The 23,107-nt window shown below is 36.9% G+C and overlaps 1 protein-coding gene across 2 annotated transcripts in view; it reads left to right on the top strand.

Annotated features, from left to right (window-relative positions):
• Positions 1-1,637: 1,637 nt before the first annotated feature.
• Positions 1,638-23,107, top strand: part of LOC121858288 (RNA-binding protein 45-like) — a 44,601-nt gene continuing 23,131 nt past the window's right edge. For both annotated transcript variants that reach the window (XM_042354612.1, XM_042354611.1), the window contains exons 1-3: positions 1,638-1,879; positions 19,330-19,444; positions 22,762-22,956. In XM_042354612.1, coding sequence (XP_042210546.1) covers positions 1,648-1,879; positions 19,330-19,444; positions 22,762-22,956 — 542 coding nt within the window. In that variant the 5' untranslated portion in view covers positions 1,638-1,647. The remainder of the gene's footprint in view (positions 1,880-19,329; positions 19,445-22,761; positions 22,957-23,107) is intronic.

Here is a 23,107-nt window from a genome sequence, read left to right as displayed (position 1 = left end):
GAATGACGTTAAAAGAAAAGCTAGTAACTAAAAAATAAAGAAGTCATGAAAATTAATTCTATGGCTACTACTTCTTTTTTTTAACGTGGCCACCAGCTTCCCTCAAAAGTCACACCTAAATATTAAATATCCTAATACAAAAGTAACTACCCGAGCTGTGTTGAGTTAAGCCGATTTATGCGGCATTCAGTGACTGTTGCCTCATAGTTAATATCTGCGACGGTTGTCGGCTTTGGGGTCGACAATCTCCTTCTCCTGAGGCAAAGCAATGCAGACCTAAGTAAAGAGAAGGACAGTCGACATTTCAACCAGGCTGCAACGGAAAAGGAAAAAGTAAACATTAATTTTCCCAGAAATGTTCATACAAGGCATACAGTACATATAGTTGTGACGTGTACGTTAACTTGTGTATTCAGTTGTTATGGGCACGGCTCTTCCTGTAGGTTGACGCGTCGAGTTGTTTCCCATCTCTATTAATTCATCTTCGTTCTTCAGTATGCTTTATATGTTTAACGTTTTTTCTTTCCTCGTTTGGTTTCATTTTCTAACCTTTGTTTATGTATTTGTGCATTTGCTAAACCAATGTAAGTTGCATGACGATTTTTGCTTATTAAACACCTATTTATCCAACTTTTCCATATTTGGTTGTATGTTCATAACTTCAGAAATATAAAGAAAATGAGTACGTGGCTGGATACGGCAACAGTGGACTGCAAATATAGGGAAATTCTAAGCCTCTTTTCTATTGTATTCAGTTTCATTGATACTGTTTTTTTCTTGATATATCCTGCTGAAATACGTGCATACAATTTTGTGCCTGTTTCTGTAATTGATACAAAAACATATGTTTGATGATAGAAAACCAAGCTGACCGTCTAGAAACTCCAAGAGGTACGACAAAAGATTAGTATTTGACTTTGCAAGGAAATGCAATCTAAGTTCTTTACTTAACGTTTTCCTTCCCTATTAAGTATTAACTAAGGTTTAACTTGTGAATAAGAACTTTTCTCTCTCTTTAGACATTAAGTTATTTAATTTAGCAAGCATGCGTGTAAAATGTATAATGTGCAAATAATTTGTTATTCAGTCTTCGCAGTATTCCAGGTGAAAAACGTTTACGCGGTAAAAATGGCATGGTGTAGAATCCAATCATGCTGTGGCAAAGACGCTCAGCTGTTAAATTCACTACCGTCTGGAATCAACCATAAAATACTTTCACCTCTTCCTCAGGAACTTGTAGTTCGTGATAATGGAATTTGTTAGGTTTTCCATTGTTTCGGCAATTTTGATGCTAGAATCTTGCAGTTTCTGTATGCAAAATATGTAAAGTTCATAGTCCATGCACAAGGCATATCGAGAAGGCAGATATTACTACTGAGGAAATAAGAATTATTGGCATTTCTTGTTACGACCTTAGAAGCAGCAGGTGAAAGTTTTATAAGTTTAAAAAGAAGCAAACATTAGTCGTTTCAAATACTATAAGCACTCATACGTACAGCATCTTTGTAGTTTTAAACCGCTTCAGATCTTTATATGTGATGCTCTTTTATTTATTATAGCTGCGACGTGGTCCGTTTTCTTTCGTCTATATACTGAGAGGGAGACCAATGTGAATTTGGCCCGAGGTTGGGAGTTGCTCGGGAAAAGATGGCGTCAACAGACAAGCTCTCGCGTCGCTACGAATCCAGAGATAATTTCCATGGCTCTGACGGTGGTAAATATGGCAAAGAATCAAAATATGACGATCCTCCTCACTCTCGATTGTTTATTGTATGTGGAAAGTCCATCACAGAGGAGGATTTCCGTGAAAGCTTTTCCAAGTATGGCACCATTGAGGAAATATGGGTTGTGAAAGATAGAAACACTGAGGAACCTAAAGGTAAGTCTCCTCATTATGCTTATGTTGTGTGCAAGTTTAAGTTGTTTTGTGTTAGTGCTGTGAAGTGAATTGTCAAAGAGTTTATGGGGGCGGTGTGGTGTGAGCGTCGTCTTGTCAAACCCACGCCAGACACCCGCCACGATCGATCCCGCCCGGCAGATATTTGTGTGGTGTACGGCGGCGTCTCCACTGATGGCGGGGGATATTATATGTTTGGGCAAGATGGAGGTGTTGTGGAGATCCTGTTATACCTTAGTGTGGGAGATGAGAACATGGCAGGGTCATTCACGGTCACTCCTTTAGTTTCCGTCTGATTCGATAGGAATGTCCGAAAATTCCCTTATAAGAATTGCCTCATAAATTATTAGTAGTACTGACGAGGAAGGATTGTAGTAGTATATGAAGATTATTGAAAATTCAGATCGGTCATGTTAAAGTACATAAACAGTATGTACTGCAATCCATATTTACGCTGAATTGTTTCAATATTTGGGCACTTGTTTAATCTTTCACTAGGAAGAAAAGTTTATTAAGCAAGTTAGAAATGTGGCCACATCGTAAGACAAAAATTAATGTTGACTGAGACTATCCATTGGTTTAACGCTCTCATAAACGAACTAAAAAGAACATAAGAATGGAGGAAACTACAGCGGGCCTATTGGCCCATACTGGGCAGTCCCATTACACCCAACCCCTATTGCTCATACATCCGTCCAACCTATGTTTGAAGCTATCCAGCGTATTCGAGTTAATGATGATGTTTGGTAACTTGTTCCACTCGTCCACTACTCTATTTCGAAACCATTGCTTACCTATTTTACGCCTAAATCTAAATTTGTCTAATTTAAAACCATTGTTATGAGTTTGCTCCTGGTTGGATAGTTTGAGTACCTTTGTAATGTCCCCTTTGTTTAGCCCTGACTTCCATTTATACACCTCTATCATATTGCCCCCTTACCCTACATCTCTCGAGGGAGTGCAAATTAAGATGCTTTAACCTGTCTATACTCGAGGTTCCTAATGCGTGGGATTAGTCTTGTCATTCTCCTCTGAATTCTTTCTTGTGATTCAATATCCATTCTGTAATACGGTGACCAGAATTGAACCGCGTAATCCAGGTGTGGTCTCACAAGCGCAAGATATAATTTGAGGATAACCTTGCTAGTCTTGTAATAACACTCCTTTGTATGAACCCAAGTACTTTTTTAGCCTTTTTTCGAGCAAATACACATTGTTTACTTGGCTTAAGATTCTTACTTATCATTACTCCTAAATCATTCTCGCAGTCGGATTTCTCTATAACATCGTTGCTCATCTGGTATCTGGTTACTCTGTTTACATCACCTAGACTGAGTACTTAATATCAAACAAACCTTTAAAAATCTTATCTAACCTTACCAAACCTATAAAAATCCTAAAACTATAAAGCACTTGCCTTATTCTTGACTGTTTTTTGCAGCTGCAGCCATCAAGTTAGGTATTGCCCTATAGTGTGTACCAATTTAGTATTGTCACTTTTGTAGCAGGTTTACAACCATATTTTTTTTTTGCTAGAGGTGTTTTATTGGTGGTTTACAAATCTGGAAACCCTTACATGACTACGTAAACACTTCAGAAATTGACAAATCAAAGGTAGAATCAATGCTGAAGTGTCTGAATATAGCTGGAACAAGGCCACTAAGTATTATGTACGCCATGATGAACTATACTCAAAGGCAGTAGCATATGGGGTTTGAGGGGAAGGGAATAATTTGTATTCATTGGAGGTTCTTGCTCTGAAAGGAACAAAAAACTTCCAGGTGAAGATTTTGGTTTCAAACCAATTACAGTATTAAGTTAGCAGTATTAAGGAAACACATTTCCTTAGGGTAAATTTTTACTTCATGACAATACATAAATCTTAGGAATTTTATCTTTGCAATGAATAGTTTTAACGTTTAAGGAAATTCAACTCTAAAAGAACTTTCACCAGTATTCCTGGACACTACCTGCATTGCAATGGTTAGGTGGAGAAAATGACTTGTGTGTACACTACAGTATGTACAAGGGTTCCCCGGGTTACGGACTGGTTCTGATCCTGAGGACGTTCTCAAGTCTGAACATATGCTGTGTGTACTGTATACCGTACTTATAGAACAATGTTTAAAATCCCACTATATCACAGCCTAAAACTTTATATACATCTAAAATCACTTAATTTAAGAGAAAAGAAGAAATAGAATGGCAAAATACAGCAAATGAAAGTAAAAAATAAGTCCCCAGGTAAATAAAATACTGTAAATTTAAAGTTTAACCTTGTATCGGCGGGCGTTCATAAGCTGGGGACCCCCAGTAGTTAAAAATGTGCTGCTTTAGAGAATGGGACCCTAGAAAAGTGAAGATGCAATATACAGTACTAGTAGTACAGTAACTATACACTGCTTTTGTAAACAAACTTATATAAATTCTGTACCTATAAACAAAGGTGTATTATGTAACTGGCAAACCTCACTGGACATACTACCCCAGTCTAAGTTTAGGCTTTAACCTGATACATTTCTAAAACACTCATTCTAGTTTAAGTACTGTATTGATGTTAATTAACCCATTGAGTGTTACGAGTTTCTCTCTGGTTAATAAAATTATCTGGTGTAAGCCAGAGTAAAATACCTAAAAGCAACTATTTAAAGGTTTAATGGGTAAATTGGCATAAGTTGCCTGGTTCAGTATTACATTTTGAGAATTTATGGTTGCAACCAATAGTTTAGACAATTCTAAGACACTTCTTCTATGGCATTTCTCTCAAAACCCTAATCTAGTCACCCCCCCCCTTCCCCCTTTTAGACCCCTGGCATATATAAATCATTTCCAAAGGCATCATAGAAGTAAAGTGTCTTAGAATTGTCTAAACTGCTGATCGCAGCCATAAAATTCTCAAAATTTAATACTGTACCAGTACCAGGTGCTCGGTACCAGGTGACTTATGCAATAATACTGGTTAAGTTATATTTTACCTGTACCATGTTGGAAGCACGGCTTCTTGTCCAATCAGCGAAGCTGAGCAACGTTGGGTCTGGTTAGTACACGGATGGGTAAGCGCCTGGCCCAAGAACACCAGATGCTGCTGGCATAAGGACTACTGGAAACAAGCATCTCATGGCTTTGTCAGCTGTCCTTGGTCAAATTGACTAAATTTAAATTATTATATTACCGAGTCTTTTATTCATGTTTGTTCAAATGATTCAAAATACTACCAAATAAGATATTGAAAGTGAGATTCAGTAGTGAAGGGGATAAGGGGCACTCATAACCATGTCCATAACTATACTATTATTTGCACTTCATAAACTACACAAATGTCTTCACTGCATCAATTACACTTACCTACATTATATCCACTATCATCATCTATGTATATAGTTATTCTACAGTCATTACTCAACATCAACTACATTATTATCTACACTAGGAGGGGTTAGCCCTCATGGGGGGCTGTTAATGGTGAGGGAAAGTACTACAGCTACAGTACAGTATGTTGTGGCATTCTCACCTCCTCAATTTTTTTTCTTTGAGCCAAATCTCAAAAGTAACACTGAGGTACACACCCCCAGGACCCTGTTGGTATGCATGCAAATTTTAGGTCTCTTGGAGCTACAGCAGTGACAATTTATTATAGCTGTTGGCCTTGTTAATGAAATGTCATCTTATTAGTACAGTACTGTAGACAGTATTCATTGTGGTGATGTCATCAGGTTACCTTCTGAGTGGCAAGAGCAAATACAGTACAGGGTATTTTGGTGTTTTTCTTTACTGCTGGGCATTCAGGGAGTTCACCTCTTAAGTGTGACATAAATTTTGTACAAATTAAACAAAATCTGCTGTGCTATTATGCAGCATGATGTATCTGTGTACATTGTAAAGATCAGTACAGTACTTAAAGAGTGCAGAGCAGACATGAAACATGCTGTATAAAGACAAACTGGTACTGTTCTACTGTGACTGTTTTGTATCTCTCTGCCTGTGTATTGTACCATACAAAGTTCACCAACTACATTACTTTTAAATCCAAAGAGGCAGTGTCTTTGGACTCATTTGGTCAGAAATTATGACTGATTCCTCAATGGACTTTCATCTGCACACTTCAGAAATGCCACCCAGCTGTGATATTTATATGAGGACAGGTTGCCATTAGTTTATTAGTGAGCTTATTGATAGTCTTTTGAAGCTGCTGATGTAGAGACTTTTGGCAGTAACCATCACATAATATCTCGTTGGTTATCTGTAATGTTATTTTGATGTAATTTGCTGCCCATGGCATAATCCTTCATGATTGTTCAGGGCTTTCAGTTGTCTAAAGTTTTGGTGAGTCCAACACACTTCACTTACATTTTCCCAGAGTTACTGTGATCTCTGGGAGTTCCAAGTGGTCCAGCTGAAAAAGTCAGGTGCCAAACATATTTTTGTTTCTTTAGCTATATGGTACGGTACTTTATTGTTCAAGGCTAATATTTTACACATACTGTACACTACCATGATAATTAAATTATATCAGTAAAAGAATTGGTTTTACAGTACCGTACTGGTATTTGTTAAAAGATCGTGATAAGGTTATTTATAATAAAAAGTAAACATTGGTCTCATCCCTTGCTCGGAAATAACCCAACTGATGAAAACTTTCTCAGTCAGCACTCAGCGGATACATCACAGTGATCTAGGGCTGACACTCAGTGACTAACCTTGGATATTACTGTACTACCCTAATGCCCATCTTATATGGTGACCTTACATGACCTGTCTCAAAAGAATGTACAGTATCAGCTTTGATACCATTCCTTATTTACCTCACATGACCTACTAGTGTATGTGGTGGCAGTGGCAGCCCTTGTTACTAAATTAAGCTGGTTAGTTGTGAGAGTGACATTTGTGACAGCCTCTGAAAAACACTAGAAATTATAAATGCCTTGGTTGGGTACTTCCAAAACATCTGCCAGCTTCAATTTGAATCCCTGACAGACATCTACCAGAATGTCTTGCAGTAAACAAATGGTGATGTCAATACAGTAGTATTTTTGGCAGTGTAATGTAACACATTAGTTGCAAGGCATGTAGGAAAGGTTAAGATTACATAAAATGCAGAGTAATAAAAATCCTTCAGGAAACATATAATTAGTACATTACAAATGAATTGTTTTACATTTGCCAATGGGAAAGAAAAGCTTTGTATTGCAGTGTAAAGTTAAAAGTTTGTTCCTAATCTTTATTCATTTGCATGTTACAGATGATATAAATTTTATTCTAGGGAGATAGAAGGACTAGAATGTGAGATTACTGTCAAGCATGGATATACAGTACTTTATCACTATAAAAATTGTGGGGTTATGATGCTGTAGTAAAAAAAAAAGTTCCAATGAAAATAAAATGTATTGGGCTGGCTCAAAATTTTCATATAAGCTCAAGTAACTAGGATGACATGGATAATAAGTCCAACAGGGTTTAAACAGTTTACAGGGTTAGAAACAAGGGTGAAATCACTGCCCTTTAAACTAGAGGAGCAGTACTTTATGAATGCTTACATCAGTACAGTACATGTCCATTATGCTACTTTATAGTAAAGCATGTTGTTCTTTTGAAGGATGATGTTATATGTAGTGTCTTAAGAGCATTCCTATTCTTACATTATATCCACCACCCTCACCTGTATCTCCTGGAGGTTTCCTTAACCTAATTACAATTGTCTGGCAGTACCGAAGCCAGAATAAAATGAGGTACACCTGTACTATACATTGATAAGCGAGAAAGGGTTAATTGAGGTACTTTAACCCTTTGGCTTCTGGAAGTTTCCTTAAGCTGAATAAAATTGTGAAGTGCAACTGTGGGAATGTTTACTTTAATATACAATGAGTGTCACCAGTTCGATATTTCACTTGTGGTAATGGTTCTTGGCGAGGTTTGCATTCGTTCAGATGGTGCCTTATCTGTACAGTATTTTTTATATCCTCCACCTGCCATTATGGTACTTCATAAGAACACAGCCTTCAAATTTTCAGTCACTTCCCTCTGTTCTGTATTTATCCTGATCCGCCCTATACAGTACAGTATACACATGAATCCCTGCTGGCATTCTCTGCCAGCATAATACAGTACATAACGTGGCTCTTATCCACTTGTGCCTTACTCCCACCCTCACCATGCCTATCCTCCCATGCCAAACAAATCTCTTCCTGACCAAATATCCCTCCTAGAGACAGTCCTGGCACTTGACATTATTAGGGACCTACCATGCTTTGCCATAAACAAATGAACTTTACAGAAAATGCCTCTACAGACTTGTTCTTATTTCACTTTGTGTAACTTGGTCACTCACACATCCCATCATCCAAGTGTTAAGGCAAGCATGTATGGGGGTGCCCAATAAACTAGCCCCATGCCATGTGGGGAGAATCTGAAATATGAATCTCTTATCCACTCCTATAAATCAAAAGTTGCTGAATTTTCAGTAGACTTATGCATCAATAGTCATGTTTGTATCCTTTATCATTGTCCCTTATCTCCTGCTTGTCTCCTCAGTACTGTATTAGTATCCTGACACTTATGTCTAACCTGAAACACTGTATACTTGAAACACTTGGCTCTGTTTAACTTCTCACCTTCCAAGTACTGTACAGTACAGTATACTGGCAGTGTACAGTACGTATATAAAATTTTATCATGTGCTAAATTCCATTTTTTAAATCACTGGTTTGTAATAGAAAACTTCAAATTGCTGTGTTATGTTTCACTGTTTCATGTGAGCAGTTAACTTTATTGCAAATCATTGGCATTTGTTAGCTACTTGTACTGCCTTAAGGCTTATAAATCCTTTTAATAACTGGTTGCAGCAGTTTGTTTAAAAAATAAAGACGAGGAAAAACTTTCAAATTGTTAATGTTTTAAGAAAGTAATGATAAGATTACCTATGCAATACTGTATTACTGTTACTTATTAAAAGCTATTTGAAAAGTTTGAAGAAAAAAAAATATTGTTTGCATTTATGATTAGTTTGGACTGGTATGACAACAGTCATGTAGGCTGACTTGGCTTGGATCTTGGCTATTTTGGATGCTGCCCAACTACTCCATCTGCTTGTGTTTGTACCCTGGTTAGGAGTTGTTTTGTTCCTATTCGAAAAACAAGGAAGAAAATAAATCAAGGTGATGTCATTCCTATATTTTTACACTGTCCTATTTGCAGATAGTTATTGAGGAACTTGTGTTCTCGCTACTTCTACCATCTGCTGTTAAGCTTTCGTGCATAAAAGGGTTGATGTGAAATGCATTGGTTGGGAAAATAGATAATTTTGTTTGTGTGATCATGTAGCTTCCTACATCTGTAATACAGTCAGTAATTGTATCGTCTGCTGGTCTTGAATGGACTCATTAAACAGGAGAAAATTAAAAATAAGGAGACTTGTTACAAGGTAGTAGACCAGGTGACTATCAAGATGAGCCTCTACACTAATTTTCCTGGATATTGAAAACTTCAGAGTAGCTATAGGTAGTGTACTTGTTACTATTAATATATTGTACTCTAATTCAGATTTACTGTACCAAATTTTCCAACTTAATAGTAAAGATTTATAATCCTTGAATTTAAAAATGAATACAGTGTCTTTGTTATGAGGTATTGACATACAGGTACAGTATTGACAACTCATTGCATACCGGTAATACACCTATAATGTGTAGTTGTGATTATTCTATTGCTAAAACAACTTACCAATATATTTTTAGGCTTAGGTTCTAACAGCACATATCCTGTAGTGAAAAATTAGCTTGTGAATTTCTTCATCTTTAGATACTTGTATGAACATGCCTAAGCAAAAAATTATGTTCTGGCAAGCTAACATAAGGACATGTATTCAGCATGAACAGAAGTATTATATTTGCATAGTTCAGAGAAATGGATGTGGAAGATGTATTTTAACCCAAAATTGATGGGTTTGTATTACAGCATCATAAAATGAAAACGTGTGATGCTCAGTGCAGTATAGATTTTGTCCCAGGTAAGCGTGTGAAATCTAAGGGATACACCCATCGTATTTTAGCATAGGCTTACAGTCGTTCTGAATATCATCTTTGAATTTGGGGTATTATCGCCAATAGTTAGGCAATAAAGGTTTTATCTGTTATCTCCTACTTTATTGTATACTCAATATTAGTTTTCATGGTTGATATTAAAAACGAAATGAACAGGAGAATAACTTTCTCTTTATTATGTACTGAGAGTTGTGATGGACTGAGGTACAGTATTTAATGCAACATTGCAGCATGCTTGGCCAAAAAGTAAGATTCGTCTTTCCCTTTGCTTGCTTCATGTGCTTTAACCATGCTCTAGTTTAGTCATCTATGCAAGTAAAGTGTCCCCCATCATGTCACTAGGCTGTGTAGCTTATGCAAAAACTCTGAGCAGTATGCAGCAGCATGCTTGGCCAAAAAGTAAGAGTCTATGTGCTTTAACCATGCTCTAGTTTAGTCATCTATGCAAGTAAAGTGTCCCCCATCATGTCACTAGGCTGTGTAGCTTATGCAAAAACTCAGCTTGAGCCAGTGGTAAGAGTTACTGTCATGTGGGAGTATTTGATTTTTTTTTCTATTGTTTTGGTGTGGGATGAAAGCCACTGACTTATTATTCTTCCATTATCAGTCATGGCTCCAGTGTTAGTATATTATACACTGTATTGTACCCAGAGAAAACCTTCAATGTTTGATACGGTTACACTTGAAATCAAACTTTTCTCTTGTCTGACCAGAGATGAAGTGCTGAGATGTACTGTAAGTGTACTACTGCTGTCACCAACTTGCAAAAAAGCAAATACAGTACTACTGTAAATTGACTTTAATTGAACTGATAAGGATTGCCAAGTCTTAAAAATGCTTCACTATTAGTGCTACATTGATACCAGTATGGGTATGTCACAAATTGATTGACAAGGTTAGAATGAGTATTGTAGTATACAGTACAATAGTGTACTTCTTGCTTATTTTTTTTAGGCTAGGTACACAATGGATTTTTTTTTTTTACTGATGTCTTGTCATTTGCTTACTTATGTATGTATACAGGGTACAGTATTGGTAGTTGAGGTTTATTGAGAGAAAACCCAGTTACCTCAGAGTAGATGATCTTTACAGTACAGTATATGTAAAGTTTCTATAGAACCAAGCTCCTGCAACTATTCTTCTGATGTTTCAGTTCTTGATTTAGGGATGCAAGTACTGTACAGTTAGTCCTTGTCTATCAAAAATGGTTCTGCTCCTGAATTCTTAGTGATATGCAAAATTGGTTTACTTTAAGAAAGAATGTATTAAAGGGAAATGCATTCCTGACCATTAGATATATACAGTACATTATTTAATAAAGTACAGTACCATAGTACAGTATAACAGTGTACAATTGAGAGGCATGTTAATCCACTAACCATTCATGCCATTCTCTACTACTGTGCCCCACAACAGCTGCAGTAGCCACCACCAACAAAAGCACCTTGCTGATTTATGTTGGTTTTATTTGCTTTGATTTGATAAAACATTGTTAACAAATTAGGGAACGGTTTCACAACTCTGGTATAACACTGTTTCTGCTACTAAAAAAATTTCAAGTGGTGTGCCAGAAACGACATCATGTGGCTGCGTTACTGCCAGCTGAGTGTTCTCGGCAGCAACGCTGTACGTCCAGCCACGGACTCCACCTCATTGGGAGAACATCGAATGCTATTTTTTTTTTTTTTTTTTTCGATTACAGTACTGAATATCAAATGAGCTTTAATCAGGAGTGGAAAACATTCTGAGAGTACAGTACTGTATTCAAACAAATACATTCACTCTGTATTGTATCCATTCATTTGATTGTCTGTTTATCTTGACTGTATTTCATTTGTGTTCTGTAGCTACTGATTTCATTATTTTTGCCTTTTACAATTTAGTTAAGTGATGTCTAAGTTAAGACATCTGAAAATTTGCTGCAATTCCTGTGTTACAGTAAGTCTTTGGGTGAAAATTGCCCTCTTGCCATTGGTGACTTACTGTACAACCATTTTTACCACTCATAACATTAAAACAATATGTACAGCAGAGTTGTAAAGTAACAAAATAAATTGACTAGTACTGTACTCAAGTAACATTTTTTGGTATCTAATTTTTAAAAAGTAAAAAAAATTTTTAGTACCTTTACTTATGTATGATTTTCTAATACTTATACTCCAATACAATTGAAAAACAAAAATCGTTACTCATTACATTCCCCAATGTTTGTGGCAAACTAATAATATATTTTTAATTAATTATTAACCATAGGGAAAGTGTTGTGTGGGTGGAACCATGAAGGGTACAGTGTGGGGAGACACCACGCGGTCACATACCTAGAGGTCTCATGAGGTGAGGTGAAGTCAGGTCAGGTGGCAGTGGCCATAACAGCAGATGTTCACCATTGATCTCCTTGTGTCCATTAGCACCTTGACGACCCACCTCACCTAGCCTACCCTTTTATCCCTCCCTCGTCCACCTTTCTGTTAGATGTCAGTTGCTCTTTGCGTACACCTGTACCTAAAATGAATTTCAAAGAGGCTGTGATTCTAAAATGCTTTACATAATTCTGCCTTAGCTATAAAGCCTGTACAGTATCTACATACCTATGTGCGAGATGGTGTATTTAAAATTCTGCTTAAATAATTGAGTACCACTGCCCTTGCACCCACCAGATGTTACTTGGTGCAAAAAATTCAGCCACTCATCAATTAGAATCAAGGAGTGATGTCACCAAAGCCACACCCCTTATTAGAGGGGCAGTTCACGGTGAGTCTTAGTCAGACTCGGTCACTATGGAGGCAACAATCATCCACAAACTCCTCAACTGAAGGAGCTTTATAGCTACTTGGAATGCCCAGGGAAGCAGTGGAGCTACTGAGTTGTTTTCCGACATTGTTTGACTTATCTCTGAAGCTTAACACCCCACTACGTGCATCTGTTGCTTGTGAGTGTCTGTTTGGTCATGCTGGGCTTAATTATTGTTTAATTTATTTATTACACCTTGGGGCGACAAGCCTACTCACAAGACCATGTGGGCAGACACTAATACACATCCTTGACCTCTGAAGGGACAAGACATACCGGTACCTGGCTTTCCTCTGGGAGCAGCCAGGTCAACTGTTATGTTGGCCCATACCAACTCCCTCTCCTGAACCCTCCTCCCCACTGGAATGTCAACACGTTCTCGCCAGAAGTTACTATTTCATTTAGGAATGGAACGGAACCAGCGCTGAATAGTGGTGAACAGTGCTTAAGTCAGTGAAAAACAACTCGACAGTAACAGCTGAGTCGTACCCAAGCTAACCTTCACACAGTGAGGTCCCAGGTACCCAGTGGTAACTGCCCGTGAGACTCAACAACACCAGCGATGTGTTAATCTGTCCTCCATAGGGAGGCCAGGGATCACACGTGAGTGAGGTCCTGTGACACCAGACCATGTGGTGTCCCAATGATGCGACAACATGTAGTAAATGAGTTGCTACAGCATCATGTGAGGTTCCTCATAACACCATCTGTGAGGGAATTACTACACCACATCAGGCCCCTATAACACCATCTGTGAGGGAATTACTACACCACATCAGGCCCCTCATAACACCATCTGTGAGGGAATTACTACACCACATCAGGCCCCTCATAACACCATCTGTGAGGGAATTACACCACATCAGGCCCCTCATAACACCATCTGTGAGGGAATTACTACACCACATCAGGTTCCTCATAACACCATCTGTGAGGGAATTACTACACCAAATCAGGTCCCTCATCACACCATCTGCGAGGGAATTACTACACCACTTCAAGCCCCTCATAACACCATCTGTGAGGGAATTACACAACATCAGGCCCCTCATAACACAATCTGTGAGGGAATTACTACACCACTTCAAGCCCCTCAAAACACCATCTGTGAGGGAATTACACAACATCAGGCCCGTCATAACACAATCTGTGAGGGAATTACTACACCACTTCAAGCCCCTCATAACACCATCTATGAGGGAATTACTACACCACATCAGGCCCCTCATAACACCATCTGTGAGGGAACTACTGCACCACGTGAGGTCCCTCATAACACCAACTGTGAGGGAATTACTACACCACGTGATTCCCCTCATAACACCATCTGTGAGGGAGTTACTACTCTACATGTCTGCTGTTCAACACCTCAGCTCACACGATCTACATGACCTCCACTGTAAACATTAATCTGTATGTTCGCTGTGTGTTCCTTTCTCTAATGAAGGCTTTTGTTAAACCACCAATGTACTGTTTATAATAAGTCATTTATGTCCAATGTATATTTTCAGCCTTCGGGCTGCAGAACTTTTTCAATAGACCGTTAATTATTATTCTAATTATTTATTATTAATACATTGGTACTCGTGTTCTCGCAGTGGTCCCTCAGTTAATGAGCACAATTCGTTCCAGAAAGTTGCTCGTTAACCGAAAAATTCGTTAATCGAAACCATTGTTTCAATGGGTTTTTGGGTAATTGGTTCCAGCTCATCGAAAGTTGCCTAAAAGTCAACAGAAAAGGTAGTAAAGTACACTTACTTTTGAGGTGTGTATGTAGAAGGCTCCTGGATGATGATGATGATGGGAATTAGAAGTGGGAGGTGGAGGAGGAGAAGGGAGAAGAGAAGGAAGTGGAGGTGGAGGAGAAGCATTTTACTGCTGCTTGGAAGGTGAGTCACCTTCCATGAAAATGTCAGGAACCTCTGGACTGACAGATTCTCCACCAGGAACATCTCTCTTTTTCTTAAAGTGGAAGGCTGAGGGCTAGCATCTTGTTCCCGCTGCCTTTTACTGAAGAAACTGTAAATTTTTGTCTGTGGGGCATCTCTCCTCCTCATCATTAACTGATGTTTGAAGGAGGAGACCACTGTGTCCTCAACATGACACAAAGCTAGTTCAGATTTTTCCACATCTGGGTGCCTTGAAGCCAGTTTCCTGAACTTTTCCCAGTGGTCAACATCATCTTTCAACTCTGAAGTTGACATATGGTCATCACTTTCTATTTCCTCCTCACCACTGTCAGCCTCTAACATCTGATCCAGTTGCTGCAGGTCATCTGGATTAAGTTCCTGTTCATGAGACATCACAAGCTCTTCTACATCATCCTCCTCCACTTCAAGGACCAATGACTGACCAATGGACACAATCTCCTGGTGCAACTGTTTCATCCTGAAATCCCTCAAAATCATGGACTACTGATGGCCACATTGCTTTCCATGAAGAAGTGAGGGTTCTAGTGGAGACTTCTTGCCATGAGGACACAATCAATTTTACAGCCTCCAGGATGTTAAACTGTGCCTTCCAGAACTGTGCCAGTGTTAGTTCAGGATCAGTGGAAGTTGCCTGATGACACCTCCTGAACATTTTCTTCATGTACAACTTCTTGAAGTTGCTGATCACAATCTGGCCCATTGGCTGTATGATTGATGTAGTGTTGGGAGGCAAAAACAACACTTTGACAAAGTCAAATTGAGACTCCAAAGTTCTAGCAAGTTGAGGGTCATGACCAGTGGCATTATCCATGAGGAGAAGAGCCTTTAAAGGGAGTTTATTGGTGGTTAGGTAGCTCTTCACAGAAGGGCAAAACACCTCAACAGCCCATTCATTAAAGAGCTGTCTTGTCACCCATGCCTTATGGTTGGATTTCCAATAAACTCCAAGCCGTCCTCTTACCACTTTTTGTTGCTTGAACACCCTGGGGTTCTCAGAGTGGTAGACAAGCATAGGCTTCAGTCGGAAATCCCCTGAAGCATTGGCACCAAGCAATAGAGTGAGACGGTCTCTCATGGGTTTATGCCCAGGTAAAGAGGCTTCATCTCTGATGATGAATGTTCTTTTGGGCATCTTTTTCCAGAACAGCCCAGTTTTGTCCACATTGAACACTTGCTGTGGAATATAATTTTCTGTATCCATCAGTTCTTTAAATTCCACTAAAAACTTTGCTGCCCCTTCCTTATCAGCACTGGCAGCCTCACCATGCCTAACAACACTAAATATGTCACTTCTTTTCTTAAATTTTTCGAACCAGCCCTTGGCCCTAAAATCTTCAAAGTCTGTGCCTGTAGAACCAGTTTGATCTACCTTTAAATGTTTGTATATTTCCCTGGCTCTTTCACAAATAAATTCAGTAGATACTGAATCACCTTTCATCTGTTTTTTCCTAATCCAGATGAGAAGTAACCTCTGTTTTTGCAATTAGGGATCTTCCTTTAAACACACTGGTAGATTTGTCTCTCGCTTTCAATTCCTTGAATTTGTCTTTCTGTGCAAGAATTGTCGACACAGCTGATGTAGACATGCCATATTCTTTGCTTAGTACATTTGTTATAATGCCTTCTTCATTTTTCTAATTATTTCCTGCTTAACCTGAATTGAAATCACTTTTCTAGATTTCTTGGGACCCATGCTGGATTCAAACACAATCTCAACACGTGATATTTTAAGTTTTATTGCTGTAAATAAAGAATATTTTCTTTAAATTAACACAGCACTGCGCTATATATCATCAATATGTAAAATAAATTTCAAAATGGCCAATAATTTGACTGAAAACACAGAAAAAAGCATTTATGTTGAAGAGTCTGAAGCAAGATGTTACCTCCACTGAAAAGACACAGAGACTGACGCCTGTTTGGTGTGCTGACAGGCTGTTTGGCGCGCATAAAACTAGTTTCCTGTACTTTAATTATGTTCAATAATTGTTAAAATGACTAAAAAATTTAATATAAAACTTTTAAAATGATTGAATAGTACAACCTTTTTGATATTTACTAAAATGGTAAGGAATTTAAGCCCTAGAACCGATTATACTGTATTGGCAGACTAATACGACAGCTGGTGTGCAAGCGAAAACATGTTGAGGGCCACTCGTAAGGAGTTCGTTAATCGAGGGAATGCTTGTTAACCGAAGTTAAGAATTTTGTGGAAGGTAATTCGTTAACCGAGGCGGTGGTTAACCAAGGGATCACTGTGTTGACACTATTGATATGATTTAAGGACAATGAGAATTAGCACCCACCAAAGCGTGGGTAGCATACAAGAATTAAATCCAAATTATTGCGAATAAGTAGGTGGTGACATATTGGAGTTAGTGACTCTCCCTGTGGTAGGAGGTCCCTGACAGTGTGACAATCAAGGCCATACAGTAATGTTGAAGGGTGTTAGCAATGGGACAGTAACAGAGTTTACAGGAAGATATGTGTGGGTCATCCTCCACCTCAGATACATGCCAGAATGGTCTTTATCCTAACCTAATGTGAGCAGAGACAACATTATGTCTGCGGACCATAAGTCCACGTCGACGATACTTGTAGATAAGGAAGAAAGTGTTGGATGGATATATTTTCAGCCCGTTCACCATCCTTGCGGTGGATTGTAGGGAGAAGAGCGGCTGAACCTACGAGTACTGTATTCTGTTTCGGTAGGTCATGCTGGGCTTATATTTAGGCTTAAAAGATCCTGAATGGACAGCCATAATTTGAGAATCTGTTATTAATCTTAACAGAAAGATTATCAAAGAAATATGTGAATTGCTGTTTTATTTTATCTTTAGTTAAATATTTTTCATAATTTACTGTGGATTTATTTTAATATTTGAGACAAATAATAATTTTGTTACTTTTTACTTTCAGTACTTGAGTACCTTAAAAATGAAATGCTTTTTACTTCTGCTTAAGTACATCGACATTTGGATACATTTACTTCTACTTGAGTAACATTTTGCCAATGTAACAATACTTTTACTTAAGTAACAAAGTCCAGTGCTTTTTTACAACTGATATAGAGTACAGTACAGTACTTTTTTTCTTTTCATTTTTTATTTTTTTTTTTACGAGATTAGCCCACCAGAGCACAGGTCAATGACCCACATCTGGGCCTGGGGGCGAAAGTATAATAATAATTATTATTATTATTATTATTATTATTATTATTATTATTATTATTATTACTACTACTAAAAACTAATAAAACAATATTAAATAAAAATATATACTGTACTTATAATAATAAAGGACCATAAATAAATACAAAAATAGAAAAGAAAAAGATCAATAATGTACTAGTGAGAAATGATATACTGTACAGTATGTATGTTGTGTTGTCAAAGTAAGTGAAACAATGTAGACCCTGCAATTGTGTGTAAATGAGGCAGAAAGTCAGATCAGCAACCTGGGACTTAGTTACAATTTTTGTGATGGCATATGGCAGCAGGGTCTACTATTAGTGGAAATTTTGATTTAACAAACAGGTGGCTTGAATTAGTTCGTTAAATCGAGAAAATACTGTATATTGGTGTGTTAATGTAAAGGTGTATGGAAGAAACACGTTTGTTGTGGTACATTAATGAGAGGTGTGTTTGTGGTGTCCCTCATGGCCATGCATTAAATGACGTACAGTATCTGACATAAATGATTCTTATTTACAGTCATTTTTTTTTTTATGATAGCTTTGTAAAGAAACAAGAAATTTTATAGTTGAATTTTTAGCTTATGAAAATTTAATTGCAAGAAGCCAAAACTGTAATATGTTAATCTGCAATGAATTAGGACTACATATAGTACTGTAATATATTGTATCCAATGGTAGTAAACTTGTTGCCGAATGGGATTGCAGTTATCGTACAGCTCCCTCCTCCTCCCCCACTTTTTCTCTTACCCTACTTTTTTTCTGATGTTTGGATTAGTAAAGGAAGGAAGAGGAGTAAAGGACAGAAAATAGTTAGAGATAACAGGTGGGGGGGGGAGGGGGGAGCTGAGTTTCATCATGTGTCTGGATGCGCAGATTCAACGTTACCAGACCATTTTCGGACCTTACAGCTACAGTGTGTATACTTATTCCTGTGCTTGACTGTACTTAAAAAAAAATCAAAGTCTCAAAGTCTCCAAAATTCACAATACTACCTTACAGTACTTGATTTGAAACGAAAGTGGATTAAAGAAATTGTACAATATTGCTACTTTGTTAAGCACATAATCAGTACTGCTATTCTGCAACTACTTTTGGGGATTAATCTTCACATTGCATTGAGCATGCTTCTTGAAGTTGTTGAGAAGCTCATCTTTCTACTCTAGTTTAAGGAACACTTCATTTACTGGCAACTCCTTTTTGAGCCCTTTGATTTCCAAAAGTTTGGTCTAACTTAGAGGATGGGAATCCATCAACTCAACTCTATTTAGGGGTACAGTAATTTGTTTGTAATCCAGGGAAATTATTGCAAGATTTATGGAGAAAGAAAATTACTCCCAAGTTCTTGGTGTTCAGTAGTTCTTTAACAACAGTTAGTCATCTTGTTGTAGGAAATGAATGAAGCAAACTTAGTAATAGGCAGAATGCATTTACAGTACAGTACTGTATATGTAAATTTATGTATTTATTTTTCTTTCTCAGGTGTTACATACATCAAGTTTTCCAAAACATCTGAGGCAGCGCTGGCCATGGAAGAGATGAATGGTCGCTGTATTGGAGGTCACCCAAGACCACTCAAGGTTCTCATTGCACACAGGTAATGTAATGATAGCACTTCTTTTGTACACATTATAAAAGGTAGTAGTATAGGACCTGCTTTTGCCAAGGAGTGAACTTGTTTGCTGCCGGAGTACATACTGTATAAATTATGAAAATCATTATATAAGATGAGTACAGTACACTACAGAGTTGGCAAAGGAAGTCAAGAAATCAATGTGTTGTACCACTTAAGACTTTTACATCCAATTATGAGCTGAATTAAGCAACTACAGCTACACAAGGTCTTTACAGTATTCGCTGCGGTTAGGTAAAATGGACCCGTGAGAAAGCAAAATCCGCAAGTTTTTCATGCCTGTCCCAGGAGTGTGTAAAATACATACAGTACGTATATAAATAGTTATATGCACATGCATTACAAAATAAATAACACTATATGGACATTAGGCCCACACAGTGATAGTTAGTTGTGGTAGTGACAATGCAAAGACAATACCTCTGAAATGTTGGCTGATCTGGTGCACAGGATGTAAACAATCCCTGTACTGGACAGTTCCTTGTGAACATGCCCGGTACAGATAAATATTTGTAATGTGTATACTGTAGTAGGTAACTATATATGTAGTTATATCCTTTTGTATTAATTTGGGTAAATTTTATTAACAATACCAACAAATGTTTGATAATACAGTAGGCCCATAAAGTGATAGTGAGAACCATGACAGCATATAGCCAGTGACTTGGCTTTGCCGGTACAGTACAGTAGGCTATTAAATTGCAAAAATTCTTTTTCCAATATATAAACTTGCTAATTATAGGATACATCTTATGACCTGGGAAATATGGTGGTCTGTACTGTCCTGTAGTGTTGACTCCTCTTGATCCCTGGCATACAGCCTCATTTATTTTATTTATTTTCCATGCCAATCCGTGAGTTCTGAGGGACACAAGCTTTGAAACTGCGAGTTTTAAGAAAGTACTGTATTTGTAAAAATAAAAATACCTGAGGCTTAACCCACTAATGATTGACCAATATATATATATATATATATATATATATATATATATATATATATATATATATATATATATATATATATATATATATATATATATATATATATATCGAGGTTCTACTATATAAAAGGACTTAGGCTATGATATGGGGTATGTGTTCCGACTTAAAAACATCTCCAGGAATGGAACTCATTCATAGCCCAAGGACCCTCTGTACACATTTTCTGGGCCAAGGGACCTTATACAGCAATATATATATATATATATATATATATATATATATATATATATATATATATATATATATATATATATATATATATATATATATATATATATATATATATATATATATATATATATATACTGTATATATATGTATATATACACACACACACACACACACACACACACAAACAGTCTCTCCTCGACTTACGATGGGGTTCCGTCCCGACGACCAGGCCTTTAGTCGAAGAAGCAAAAATAATACATAGAAATTCTAAAATGGGTGTCTCCTTTTCTTCTCAGCACCACGAGAACTCTCACTTTTATGCTTGCCAGCCATTTTAAAGGGAATTACAAACAAAAATTTTGTCAGTCCACAGCACGATCATTAACGTCGGGACTCGAAAATACAGAATGTGGAAAATATTTTATGCGACCATGGCCGCCGTATGTCCGGATTACGGGCCAGGCTAGGGTGGAAAGGGTATAATGGCAGGTATTGATCAGAATATTGTATACAATTAAATATTCTTAAATGTTTGTAATAACAAATAACTTTTGATGTTATTACTAAAGTTGAGAAATTATATATATATATATATATATATAATATATATATATATATATATATATATATATATATATATATATATATATATATATATATATATATATATATATATATATATATATATATATATATATATATATATATATATATATATATATATATATATATATATATATATATATATATATATATATATATATATATATATATATATATATATATATATGTGTGTGTGTGACAGTGCCAAGAACATAATACTTGGAGTACTGTACAGTACTGTACCCTGTACTGTATTGTATTCTCAGCATGACAACCAGTGTTATGCCATACATTACCTAGTTGATGGTATAATGCATAATTAAAACACAAGGTACAGTACAGCACTGTATTAACCACCACATTAAGGACAACTGATACTGCCAGTAATGGTAATTTTGAGCTGTCCAGGCAATAGTAACTGTCAGGAACAGAACATCGGCTTTAAGCTGGGTGGGGTGGTGAAACTGCTTGTCAATTTTTCAGTTTGGACATGTACGCCTGTCACTTTCTTGTCTTGCTAAGAGACAATTTTTAAAGAAAAATATTTTTTGTTAGATGTTTTGAGGCCAAAAAGTTCTAGTGAATGTCTATAATAATGTTTCATATAAAACAATGATATAATTATTTTTATGGGTTCCGATAGTGCTGTACTTCAAGGTGTTGCATTTGAATTATATCAACTTTTTTTCTCTCCAAAGAGAGAAAATAATTACCATAGATACTGATTCTAATACATTCTCTAATATTGCATTGTATGTGTTGAAGCAGTAGTTCATGTTCAAAGGTACCTTATAATACATACATATTGATAGCTATTTCATCATTCTATGCATTTTCAACCAAATAATTTTTATTACACTTACCTGTACTGCATCAGATTATCAGTTGCCGTGTACAGTATGAAGTACCTCTTCTGTACATTTAAGAAGTGTGAGAATCTCACTGTAAATCACCTTGTTCTACAGCATGAAGTGAACATTTGTGCTTAAAGTAAAACAATAAAATTAATGACAGCAATTAAAACTTACATGGTGATGATGGTGTACTGTACTCGGCAATTACTGTACTGTATGTTAAAATGCAAAGGTTGGTTGTGGGGACTAACCTGTTGCCACTCTTCATTGACATTTATACCTTTAGTTCTCCTTTACATTAGCTATTGTATAATTGAAGAAGTTGTTGGCCTCCTGATATATTTTATTCTAGATATCCTTTGTGGTATAGAGGAATTTTATATGCAAATTGAATTACCTGTACACACTGTACTGTATAATATTACATATTTAGCCCATAACTTCTAGCATCATCAGTAGTCCTACAATAGTGTACTGTATAGTGAATGGCAGCGTACAGTTTATAATTTGGTCTGCTGGTTTGCTTTGAGATTGCTGAAATTGTGGGTTATTATAGATTGTTTCTAAAGATCACTTTTCTGGGCACGTTGGGAAATATAAATACTCTCGGGGATAATAAGGATTTGATTAATATTCCTTATTTTGTTTCAGCCGTGACCAAGGATCACGACGGGACATGAATGAGGAGGAGAGACTATTGCGACTGTTTGTAGTGGTTCCCAAGTCACTCTCTGAAACTGACCTACGTGAACATTTTGTTCAGTTTGGGGACATTGACTATGTTTCCATCGTGCGAGACCGCAATACACGAGACAGCAAAGGCTTTGCTTATGTCAAATATCACAGGTAATGCATTGTATTTGTTTTACTGACTTATATTGGAATTAAATGATAAATTATCTTTTTTCTGTGGTTTGAATTTAAAAGTTGTACTAAGCTAGTCTTACTGTCTTAGTAACTTGCACTTTGAAAAAGGATATTATTTAACCATATAACT

The sequence above is a fragment of the Homarus americanus genome, unplaced genomic scaffold (genome assembly GCF_018991925.1).
Source record: "Homarus americanus isolate GMGI-L3 unplaced genomic scaffold, GMGI_Hamer_2.0 scaffold57980, whole genome shotgun sequence".
NCBI classification, from domain to species: domain Eukaryota; kingdom Metazoa; phylum Arthropoda; class Malacostraca; order Decapoda; family Nephropidae; genus Homarus; species Homarus americanus.
The sequence above is the reverse complement of the archived record's forward strand: the minus strand, read 5'-3'. Positions and strand labels throughout refer to the sequence as shown.